The sequence below is a fragment of the Lichenostomus cassidix genome, chromosome 3 (genome assembly GCF_008360975.1).
Source record: "Lichenostomus cassidix isolate B80296 chromosome 3, HeHo_3.0, whole genome shotgun sequence".
Taxonomy (NCBI): Eukaryota; Metazoa; Chordata; class Aves; order Passeriformes; family Meliphagidae; genus Lichenostomus; species Lichenostomus cassidix.
The window spans coordinates 98,860,071-98,872,429 of record NC_139483.1 but is presented as its reverse complement, the minus strand read 5'-3'; the positions used below and the strand labels follow the sequence as shown (position 1 = coordinate 98,872,429).

Here is a 12,359-nt window from a genome sequence, read left to right as displayed (position 1 = left end):
ATGTCTAGTTTTGTTTTTTATTATAGTCAACATCTTACAAATTATGCTCTGAAATGCAAGAATCAGTAACAACCATTTTAACTGAAGCTTGCCTTAATTCAGGTTCTTTATAAAGGGTGTCTAAAGAAAACCTTGACTAGCAGACCACAGAACATTCAGTAACTTCCATGTTATTAGAGTTAACTCACAAGACAGAACACATAAAAATTGTCAGATTTTCTTACCACTTTCTCCCTGGAACGCAGAACTCCCATTTTCCCGAAGCGAACATGGAAAGGGGAACACTGAAGATTTCCATCTGGCTGACGCACAACGATTATATCGATACATCCTGACAGTGTGGCTGGGTTTAGGCCCTTATAGAGCTCCTTCACAGTTACAAACACTTGCCCTGCTAACTGTCCAACGTAATTCATGGTTTGGACCTGGAAGGCAAAAGGTGGAACAAACTGGATTTTGATCCCTGCTTTGTATTTTAGAGACATTTGAGAGATGAAGAATCCAGCAGTGGGATATTATCCTGTTTCACAAATTAACAGTTTTGCATAAAGTCAGGATTTCCCACCTAATTTATTTACAGCATGTTTATAGACAGCTATTAAAAGACAAAAAAAAAAAAAAAAAAGCAAAAGGAACCTTATAAGTCAGAGAATTGTAACAACTTTCAAAAGTTCATTAAAATCAGTTGCATTCAAAACCACTGTAAGACTTTTAGACTCTGAAGCTCATAAATGTCTCCAACTATCTCTAAAGAGAAAAGCATTACTTCCAGAATAACATCTCCTTCTATCATTTATTGTGCCCTCAACACCACATATACTTTTCTTGTGTATTTCCACAGGCTTTTATGGGCAGGGAAAGTGAACAGCTTTAAGCATATCTGATTTTACACCACACTAAAGGCAAAGACTATTTTCCCATTTCACTGGGATTTCTGCCATTAAGAGGTTATTATAATGCATTCAGACAATAGATATGCATTAAGGGTGGACAAACAACCTTCAATCCAGAGCATTCAAACATTGTTTCCTAATGCAACTTTACTGTTCTTGTTTCCAACAACCTTTTCAAAGAGTATCTGCAATTTTATTAAAAATTAGACATACGTTGATGGTTTAAGTGATTTGCTTTATTTCTCCTGCTCCTGGATTTATTTAGTATTTAGCATTTAGTTTCCTGCTTCTAAACCATTAATACACATCCTGTTTAATACATTTAGTCCCCCAGAAAGCACAGCATGCATATTTAGACATACTTAAACGATAAAAAGGTCTTTTAGTGGCTCTGAAAAGATGAGTGAATTTAAGCAGATACCTTCCTGAACAATATAGATTTTAAAGACTTCCAGTGTCTGTTGTTTTCACTATTTTTCCAGCATCTCTTGCAGATTCCAAGATACTGGTTTCAGCAAAGTCCTTGTGTACTCAGTATAGAGCATAAGACTCACATACCAGTTCCTTGCTAGGCTGTACTACACCACCTGGACATCAATAAAAGACAGTTGGAGGGGAGGCAATGCTAAAACTCCCATTGATGGTGATGAGAACAGAACTGAGCTCAGAGCCTGAGACAGTCACTGCACAGCAGCATCATCTGCTACAACAGACTCTTTCAGCTGTGCTCTCTCATGAACAACAAAAAGATGTATGAGATGCTGTAAAAATGGGTCCAAATTTTAACTGTGATTTACACTTATAAACAAAAAACTATTTAAAGAATACCATGAAAGCATTACAGTAAAACATCAGAAAGTCAGGAAATGTTATAATTAAGACAGATTTCTTCCATGTAGTGCTGTTCTAATTAACTAATGTTCACCCATAATTTTTTTTCAAAAGTCCCTCCATATTGCATGGACTGATGCTTTGCTTTCTTCTCTCTTTCTATTGCAATACATGGGTCAGGACACAAACCGTGCTCTGAAGGAAGATTTATAATTGTCATCACTACCCTGTCCCTGAAAAGCAATGATGGTTTCCCCACCTGACAGGTGGAGAGCTGAATCACGAAAAGACTAAGAGTAAAACTAGGCACTAACTTAGAAAAAAATCTGTTTGATTTTCAAAGTATTTAGTATACAAGACACTGTCATGGTTTAACCCCAGACAGCAACGAGGCACCACACAGTCACTCACTCACAACCAACTCCCTATCCTATATAGGATGGGTGAGAGAACCAGAAAAGTGAAAGCAATAAACTTTATGGGCTCAAATAAATACAGTTTAATGGGACAGAAAGAGAAGAAAGCAACAATAATTATACTAATAAATTTATTATAATAATAATTTATAATAATAAATTTTGATAATAGGAATAATAAAACAATTTCAACATACAAAACAAGTGATGCCCAATGCAATAGCTCACCACTCACCAACCAATGCCCAACCATTTCACAAGCAGCAACCCATGGCCAGTTTCCCCCTCAGCTTATATTCTGAGCATGATGGTCTGTGGTACGAAACATCACTTTGGCCAGCTGGGATCAGCTGCCCTGGCTATGTGTCCTCACAACTTCTTATGGCCCTCTAGCCCTGCCACTGGCAGGGAATAAGACAATGAAACATCCTTGACATAATGTAAGCACTGCTCAGCAACACCTAAACCAGCAGCATGTTACCGTTATTCTCATCCTAAATCCCAAACACAGCACTTTACCAGCTACTAGGAAGAAACCTCTATCTCAGCCAAAACCAGGACAGATGTTAACTAATGGAAGAATAATCCCTAAATAGTGTTTGGAGAAGCCTTTCTGCACAGCCCTGAATTCAGGCATCCAGAAAGTGTCAACTTCTGAAAAAACAGCACACAAAACTTCATTGCAATTATATTCCTTTCTCCAGCACTGAACTGGTATCAGCACTTCTGGGCTCCTATTATACACTGGAAACACTGCCTTCCTGAATGCAAATCTAGTGGCAAGCTGTTTCATAGGAACAGCACTTGCAACTCAAGCCGCACCCTATGCTGTGTCACAGAACAACAGGTTGGAGCAGACCTCTAAAGGTCACCTGGTTCAAAGGTCTGCCCAAAGGAGGGACAGCTCGGACAAGGTTGACCACAACCTTGGTCCTGCAGAGTTCTCAGTATCTTCAAAGATGGAGATTTCTCAGCCTTCCTGCTCTCCTGTTACTATTTTTCCCTGTCCTCACAGTGAAAATTTGCTTCAGCGTACCTACTCTGAATTTCCCTTGTTGCAGCTTGTGCCATTGCCCCCTGTCCTACCGCTGCTCACTTCTAATATCCCAGCTGCTTCCTCTATACCCCCAGAAAGTAACTGAATACTCTGAAAACTAAATAAAACTAGTTTTCTCAGTCTCTCCTTTTAAGTCATAAGCTCTTAGCCCTCTAAATATTTTGCTGGCCACCATCTAAACTCTTTAAAAAGTTGGTGTGACGCAGGCACAAATCTAAGTTCAGAAGTGAGCCTCCAGGGTGACAGCTGTAAGCAAACTTTTAAAATTACCCCTTTGCTGTGGAAAAATACTTCCGTTTTTACTGTCAATTTTTCCAACCTCAAGCACAAAAAGAAATATATTTCTTATTGAGCTAAATTAAATGTTGAGACAGCTACAATTAGCCTCAAAATTACACAGTATAGTCCACCCCAGTTAATATTTGGTCTGCTGAAGTAAAAAAAAATTTAAGTGCAAAACAGTCGCACCTTCCTTGGTGGAAGAAGGAGCTGCTGGGACAGTATATACATCCCACTGCTTGGGAGAGTTATGGGCAGACAATCCAAATATGAGGACTCACATATCCTCCTAACAAGTTACGCCAGCTGGGCTCCTAAAATCCTAAAGGGAGTATTTTGCAACTATTCTTGCTCACAACAAATCTAAGCTATACTGCCTGCCCTGTCTTTGGACACAGAGATTATTTTTATACCCACAAATTAGAAAAGTTGGCCACCATCCTCAAGCTCTGAGGCCAAACAGCACAGCACAGTTTGTTTCCATACAGTAAAAATCTCATATCCCTTAAAAAGTGCCCCATCCAACTGGTGATGGGCACTCCTCCCAAGCTGGGCTGAACCCACTATGTACACCAGTCATTGCACAATGAAAAAACAGACTGGGAGATGAATCACATAAACCCCCCTTCACCAAAAAACTGACAAAAATGGGTCTATATTTCAAATGCAAGGAACAAAAGATGCTGTAGATAAAATGGGGGAGAGTTCAGAAATGAGACTCTGGGGGAGAGTTCAGAAATGAGACTCTGATCATTGTAGGCACTCTATTCTACCTTTTATAGATGCCAACCAAAGCTGAGATTGTTTGGAGTCTGAGGTTTTTAAGTTTGTACTCTGAACCTAAAGTCAGTCCATGCTATGTCAGCACTCCAGGAAACCAACATTCCTCAAACCCCAGAGGGACTGGATGTGGTTTTGGAGCAACACTTCACTCTGGCCACTCCAAGAAATCTTTCACTTACTGACCAGGCAGCAGCAACTTCAGCAGTAAACCTGAGTTTACGTCATGGGTTAAACCCCCAGTGCCTGCCTGTTAATTAAACTCAATTTAGCAAAATACTTGTTCTCATACCATGCTAGTGGCCATAGCACAGAGTATTTTTTCCTGCTGGGAAAATTCAGAATCCTTTGATCTAAGCTTGCAAGAGAGAACAGTCTGTACTGCCTCCGTCAGGATTTTCAAATGGTTTGAGTTTCGTTCTTTGCCAGAAGATATTTCACAGCTCTATATTTTGCATTTATTATAAAATTAAAAGTATTTTCTAGTATAATTTTTAATGTAAATTTAACTAGCATCACCTTCCGGAAGGCCTAGAAAATTTCCAACTCTTTTGATTGTTAAAGACAGCAGCCATTTCTCAGCATGTATCATCATGCGGAAAAGTAAGTAAAAAATAAATAGCTAGGTGATCTCCCTTATCATTTAACCCATTTATTCACTTAACAAAGACCAACCTAACAAAATTAATTCTTTGAAGTCCCACTCTGCTGGATGCCACAGTAAGATCAAACACACTGTCATCTAGATAACCCATTTGTTTCATACAGGTACAGCAGGCTATGTCCTAATTCCCCTGGAAAAGACAGAATTGTACTCCTCGTGGCACAGTTTTGGTTGTTTGGATTTGGGGGTTTTTTTACAGCTCAACTCTTCCCCATGCCATTCCATCTTTCTTTACTGCATTTTTCAAAATAAGATACATAAAATCGTAGAAACTAAAGGTTTTTTTTTTTCCTTTTGCAATACCCAGGGTCTCATCAGGTACCACAATGTAATGAATAATAGATTAGATATCCACACATATCCAAATTACTAAGGGATGAAAGTGCTATTCAACATGCTCTGAACATAGACAGTTGATTTAGGTAGCATGCTGTAAGGGTAATTAAAAAGTGGAACACACTTCTCTGGAAGACATGAAATTTCCAATGCAGAAAAGTCTGAACAGGACAAACACCTGCTGGGATTGGTTCAAGAACAGCAAACTGTAATCTTTGGGAAAGACACTGTTGCTGTCCTGTGTCCAAAGCAGTAAATCAACCCGTATCCCATCACAGACCTGACCACTATAATCTGGACATCTCTACTGAATCTACTTAAATTTCAAAATCTGCTTCTGGTACCTTTTAGGCAGAGGCCAATAAGCACTCTCCCAGCAATTCCAAGGCACAGCTAATGAACTGAGATGGACTGGGCACTACTCCCATGGCCAGTTTAGAAGCAGTCACCTTCTTTTAAAGGTTAAGAGAGCTTTATAGAATAGATGGTGCTGGTCCAGTCAGCAAGAAGGAGCATTGGCAAAATTCAGGTCCCTTTCAGCCCCTTTTCTTAGGTTCTATGGTTATGACTGTGCACTCGCTTTGTAGGCCAGGAGAGGAAGATTTGCAGCAATGGTAAAAATAACACAAACAAACAAAAAAAAACCAAAATACAGACACATATTTCAGTTACACTTTCAATACACAATGTGATGATGAGACCCTGATCCATGGCTGAAGTGATAGGCATAAGCACAAAACAAATCAACTTTCCTCCTAAGAGCTTCCACACAACTTGTGAAATGGTGAAGGGAAGACAAAAAATTGATGGGCCAGTGTTCATTTGAAATACATCACTGCAGCTCTGCTTCTGTCGCTGAAACTATGACCATTTTACATACCTGGTCCATCCAAACCTGGTCCAACAACCATAGTAATGTTGACATTTTAACTATAAAAGTTCGTAGTAACTATCATTCTATTATTTTTAAAATATGTACTTTTGTTTATTGGTAAGCTGTCAACACACTGTAAAGACACTAAAGCTGTGTGATCATCACATTCAAATCCCTTAGTATTTTAAGCTATTTCAGGTAGGAAACTGAAAATCATTAAGAACTCTGAAAAGCCTTTTCCTTAACTGTTTGTGAGTTCCTACATCAATCCAGCCTAAGGTCACTGCCATGAATTCCCAGCCTACTTTTCTGAGTCAATGCCCAGGCAGAACCCCAAAGTTGTGCGTTTTTCAGAGCAAAATCAGAGCCTGGATTTGCTTTCTCCAGAGGAGCCGTGAAGACATTGCACAGGATTTTAGGAGACCTCAGTTTAGATCTCTACTTTCCCACAAGATTCCACACAATTTTGGGCAAGTTACTGAGGCTTTTATCTCAGAAGGTGTATAATTCCCATTGGTTTCATTCAGGGTCTCCCACTGTGGCTACATCCCACTGTGGCTACATCCCACTGTGGCTACATCCCACTGTGGCTACATCCCACTGCAGCAGGCCAAAATCACCTGAGTGAGACACAGACAAGCCCTCTCCTTGCATATTCTTTTTTCCTGGGGAAGAAGACCTGGACACATGACCTGAAAGGGAGCCATAAGCAGCTGATTTGGACAAGCTGCTGAGAGAAAACTCCAGAGAACTCGGCTGAGCAGTGTGACTCTGGCTGTTCTGTAAATAGGAGGGCAAACTCTGTCCAAGTCTGATTAAACTCACATTTGTTCCAGCCTTCCCCATAGTCACAGCTGCATGGGACAGACCACATTCCTGCAGGTGATCAGACAGTACATCTGGTCAGTTGGGAAACAGGTGCAGTTCACTTGTGTGTCCCACATCAGAAAGCAAATTCAGCTTGTGGCTGGCTCTGCACCAGAGTAAAAGCATTGTGCTTCCTGCTGGTCAAATCTCCAGAAACATTTTAGGGTTGGGATTATTCTGGGCTTAATTCTATTAGAAACTATTTGACTTCTATTCCAAGTTAGCCAAGGCCAGTGCCAAAAACTGTGACTTCCCACAACAGCCAGAGAGACAAATGGATCAAATGTCAAACTTATCTTCCAAGCTGCCTGTTCCCCCAAGAACCCAACCACTCACACTCACTTACAGACATGGACTTTGACTGTGAGCTGACTATTCCTCTGGTTCTTATATTGCACTATATTTCAAATAGTTGAAACTTTATTTGGCACAATATTTCATGAAGTCTCTGTAAAGGATAGAATATTTTCTTGAGAGCAGCTAAAACCAAAAATTCAAACCAAAGACTCAAAACTTGCCTACAATGAATCCCCATGTTCAAACAAAGGGAGAACTGGCCCATAGCACCACAGTCAGGGTATCAAACTGGTACCCAGGAGTCCAGGAGAATCAGTTCAAGGCCAGCTGAAGTGTACAACCACAGCACCCACACCAACCTCCCAGCTGCACATTCCTCACTTTCCTAAATCTTGCCCTTGTGTCAGCACTGAAAAGTAACGCCACTAAAGCCAGAAAAAAACAATTTCCAGCTAGATCAATGGGATGATTTGACTCACCACATACCCATCCAATTGCTACTACCAACCAAAGAGAGAAACTAGGAGTAGTGGTGCATAGTACAAGGGACACCTCTGCTGACATTTCAGGCAGTCCTGAAATCATACCTCAAGACTTGTCTCCTCCTTCCCCAGAGATTTATTGGGAGACCTTCCACATTTCCCTTGGTCTCTCTGTACAGCTTCCCAACTGTACAGTGCTTCCCTCCTCATGGAGACACTTTGAGGAAATGTACAGAAGAACTGAGAGTCTTTTGTACTGACTCTGCATAAATAGGTTCAAACTTTACAACAAATTGAAAAGTACAAACTGATGCCTGAAACCAAGAGTTTTTGAAGTAGCTGAAGAATATATGGTAGGTCATGTACTGTGCTGCCCTGTGCTACTGTTCCAGTGTCAGTGAAGGACCATAAATCAAGAGCAGAAAAACAGAAGTAGTTCTACTCTATATGACACCTCATGTGACTTTGCATGCTTTCTTTCAGCAGGATTGGAAAACAAATTTGTTCATTAGACTCTGTATTTTCTGCATTTTTAGAGTTTAAAGTAAGTTTTTACTGTATTTCAACTGGCTTTGATGACAGCTGTGTGTATATATGTTCCCAGATAAACAAATCAGTACATCTGCACATGCTCAGGTATGGAAAAAGGCCAAAGAATAAAACTTGCCCAACTCCCTCACAAACAGGCCCTGCTGCATCAGGTAAGCAGATATTATCAGGTAGCCTATATCTGCATTAGTGAACTGGAGCTATCAGATAAGCAGAAAGTATCTAAAACCACTAGAAGCTATTTCCATGGCTTTATACCTAAAATCATAACGTAATTATGTTGAGTGTTTTACATCTGATCTCCTTCAATGTCTCCCCACTTTTTCTCCAGTTCTCTTCATGGAAGCAGGCTCATTTTACTGTAACAGAAGTTCATCTATCTAACTTCTAACTCTGCACTGATGACAACAAAACCTTATGTATGGACACTAAGCATTTATCAGCATCTGCTTCCTAAGAGAGCAGGGGCAGAGACACAGATAAAGCTATCCAGTAAATAAACCATTCCAAAACACCCTCCAAACTAGGAGCCAAATTAGAGGTCAAAAGACCTATCGAGGCTGATGAGTTTACATGTGAAAAGAAAAATGATCTGCTAGATAGTCTGCAACATGAAAGCTGGGATACTGCCTCTACGCAATTCCTCTGTTTGACGGGGATAACAATGTTGCAGTATTTTGTCTCCTCCCCACAAATCACATTCGGTTTTAGTTTTGCTTCTTGAAGGTAGAGGAGATATACTAAACAATAGAAAAATAGTAACTGTTGGGGAGGTAACATAAAAGAAATACAAAATATCTGAAAGTTTAGTGTAGCCATTGCATTGCTACTCGCCAGGCTCTGCTACGTCATTAAATCCCTCTGTCCTGTTACAGCTGTCATTATTTCAGCTAAGGTAAAGTATTAGAGAAGCCAGGGCATAACGCAGCGATTTGCATCAGCAGCTGCCAAGCAAAGGGAAGCAAAATTCCTAGAGCCAAAGGGGAAAGCAGCAGCAGCAGCAGCGCAGAGAGGGGCACTGGCCGTACCAGCTCACACAGCCGGGACGGACCCCAAACCGAGACCCCAAACCGAGACCCCAAACCGCGCTCTGTGCCTCCCTCCGAGGGGACACCCGGGAAGCCTCACATCTTCCCTCCAATCCTGTGCACAAAGCACTGCCCAGCAACCCCGGCGCAGCTGTCCCTGCCCAGGGCCAGGCGCCTCCGCAAGGAAAGGCGGGCAGGGGATGCGGGCAGGGGATGCGGGCAGGGGATGCGGGCATCCGCCCGGAGCCCTGCCAGGATGCCCAGGCCAGGCGGACCCGCTGCGTCCAGCGGCTCCCGGCCTTGCCTTCCCCGCCCGCGGGCAGCCGGAGGAGGAAGGGCCTCCCTCGTCCCTCCGCAGCCGCCCGAGCCCCGGCACCCACCTCAGCCTCAGATCGCCTCCCGCAGCTCCGCTCGCCGCCCCAGTGCGCGCCGCGGCCGCGGGGAGCTGCGGGCCGCTGCTGTCCGGCCGTGCCGCCCCGGAGGAGGAGCCGAGGGAGGCGCGGCGCGGCGGGCGGGGGCACAGCGGGGCGGGCCGGCCGGGCGGTGGTGCGGTGTGTGGGGTGATCTCGCCGCCGGGGCGAGTCAGCTTCCCACAGGGGAAAAACGGAGAGTGGGGACGGAATCGCTTAGCCTAGGCTGACCCTAGGCAGGTCTGTGATAGGCTTGGGCTGCCAGAGCAATGCATTCATCGCCATCGGCAACACATCTTGAAGCATCAGACACTTTATCGCTTCAAATATATGCGGTGAAATAAAGCTTTTCCCCCTGAGAGTGGTTTCCTTGCGTGTAAACCGTATTGTAACCTCACTTTACACAGCGAGCGCCTTACACAGCTAAAAAGGGAAGTGGATGTCCGTGTTAGAAGTGAACTGGTGAAGGAATCTTCCAGGCCTGTTTGAATTCTGTTTGCAGAACTCAGGAGAGGGTGGTGCTATGTGCAAAACAAATGAACAGGAAACATGGGGGGGAAAAAAGATGACAAAGAATATACAACAAAAAAAAGGATCAAAGGTCACTATTGAAACCCTCTGCTAGTTTTAGGCTTGCAAACAAGTTTTTGACAGCTGGGTTTCCTGCATCTCTGTGTTGTAGTCTGCAAAATGTACCTGCAGCTGAAGCCTGGGAAGGCTACCATGTCGAGTAATTAGCATTTAAGCATTTCATTTCTGTTAACTTTCTGATTACACTGTAAAACAATCCCAGCGCAGTCTTCTCTAGGGCATCACCCCATTGTAATCCCTCAAATCGTTTTTGTGCGACACATGTTCCTCCTGTAGTCTGTTAGCTCTCTCTCCATGTTGGCCAGTCTTTGTACAGCTCACAGCTACAACAGAGCCTCTGGGTGATGGTGCAAACTCACGGACTCCAATCCCTGCCTCTTGTTCTCCCCTCCATTCCCAGTTACGGAGCTACACTAATGAGTACACTTCAGGTTTAGAACAGAAAAGTCACCGAAGAGAGTTTCTGCCCACGCATGACAAACAAGGATGTATACTTAGTCCCAAAGAGAAAATAATACACAACTGCTGCAAGAAATACCTGAATTTCCTTTCCCAGGCATTTCATACCTAATCCCTTGCCAGTGGGCAGTCAGTACGAAATGAGAAATGCTGGTAAATAATCCCATCCCTGTTAACACAAGAAGCTTTATCTGTATTGACTGTGGACCCTACCAGTGCTCTGCCCACCATATTTGTGTGGAATACAATCCCATATTTTGTTCCCTCTGCAAGAGTAGTATCTCCAGCCGTTACCCTCCATATTAAGTAGGAAGAGTCTTCTAACATACTGGCCCATTATGATCTTCTACTAGTATACTAAAATCAAAACATGATCATAACATGCTGAATCAAAACCACCATCTTTCCGTGGTCTCAACAACACCCACCCTTTCATGCTTCTTTCAGAAATCCTGAAGTTAGATTCTCATTTTGGAAGTACTATATTGTGTTTAGCTACTTATCATGTCCAGCCATCTGCTGCTTGATGTAAAATAGTCCACAGAATAATGCTCTACATTTTAAATGGTTCCATGTGCAAGGTCATGTTTTCTCTCACTGCAGAGCAAATACAGCCATGATACACACAAGATGTCGTGCAATGTGCCAAATGCTTGCACAGCAACAGTGAGCTTCCATTAACAGCAAGGCACCATCTTAATCCTTTTATGCTTTTTCATTCTGTTCTTATTCATGGTGTGACCAGTGTGCAGAGTGATGTCCCTCAGATTACTTCCCTGGAACAAGCTCTGCCAACTCATTCTGAAATCCTTCCTTGTGCTGCATTTCAGCTCATAATTGTTCTCCTCAATTAGTTCCATCTAGAGGATCAAGTACTAGTGCATAACTTCTACTTTGATATCATCAAGCCTTAGCATGGTCATGGCTGTGGATTTGACTCAGCTCAATGCAAAGTTTGGAGGATAGTATGGTCAGGGATGGTTCCTAAAAAAATAATCTGGAGTTACCCACAGACTAGCTGGCACAGGGAATATGGCTCTAGCAAGAGGAAAGTCCCTGACAGTGTCATTTCCAAAACACACTCAGGAATGAAGAAGTTCTGAAATACTGCTGTTTTCTTCCTGAAAGGTTTCCCCCTTGATAGGTTTTGTTCTGAAGGCACTGTGTTAGTAAACAGATGTTTGTTTAACAAGGTTTAATCTAAAACTTGTCCAGAAAATTTTGAAGGACCTGCTCATGGAAGTTTTTCTTCCAATTCCTTTGACGGTCAATTTACATTAATTCATTGTTACCTAACTCTCGATTCTTATCTCAAAGACCTTATAGGTTATGTATTCACTGTGTGTATGTACAGTTCCGACACAGTGGAATTCTAACCTATGATCTGGGCTCATCTAGTTACCGTGAAATTACACTTAGGAAGAAAGTTGAGCAGTGTAGTCTCCTGTAAATTAATAAAATTGGGTTTTAAAAGAATTGAAAAGCACAGAAGAGTTTAATAAAATTTCTGTGCTGAAAAGCACAGAAGAGTTTAATAAAATTTAAG

General features: G+C 42.3%; 1 protein-coding gene across 6 annotated transcripts in view; it reads right to left on the bottom strand.

Annotated features, from left to right (window-relative positions):
- The window catches only part of LPIN1 (lipin 1), an 80,187-nt gene that overhangs the window by 38,211 nt on the left and 29,617 nt on the right, over positions 1–12,359 (bottom strand). For 5 of the 6 annotated variants that reach the window (XM_085056873.1, XM_085056868.1, XM_085056870.1 and 2 more), the window contains one exon: positions 225–425. In XM_085056873.1, coding sequence (XP_084912999.1) covers positions 225–425 — 201 coding nt within the window. Of the gene's footprint in view, positions 1–224; positions 426–9,733; positions 9,872–12,359 lie in introns of those variants that run through there. The other variant, XM_085056872.1, reaches the window with a different exon arrangement.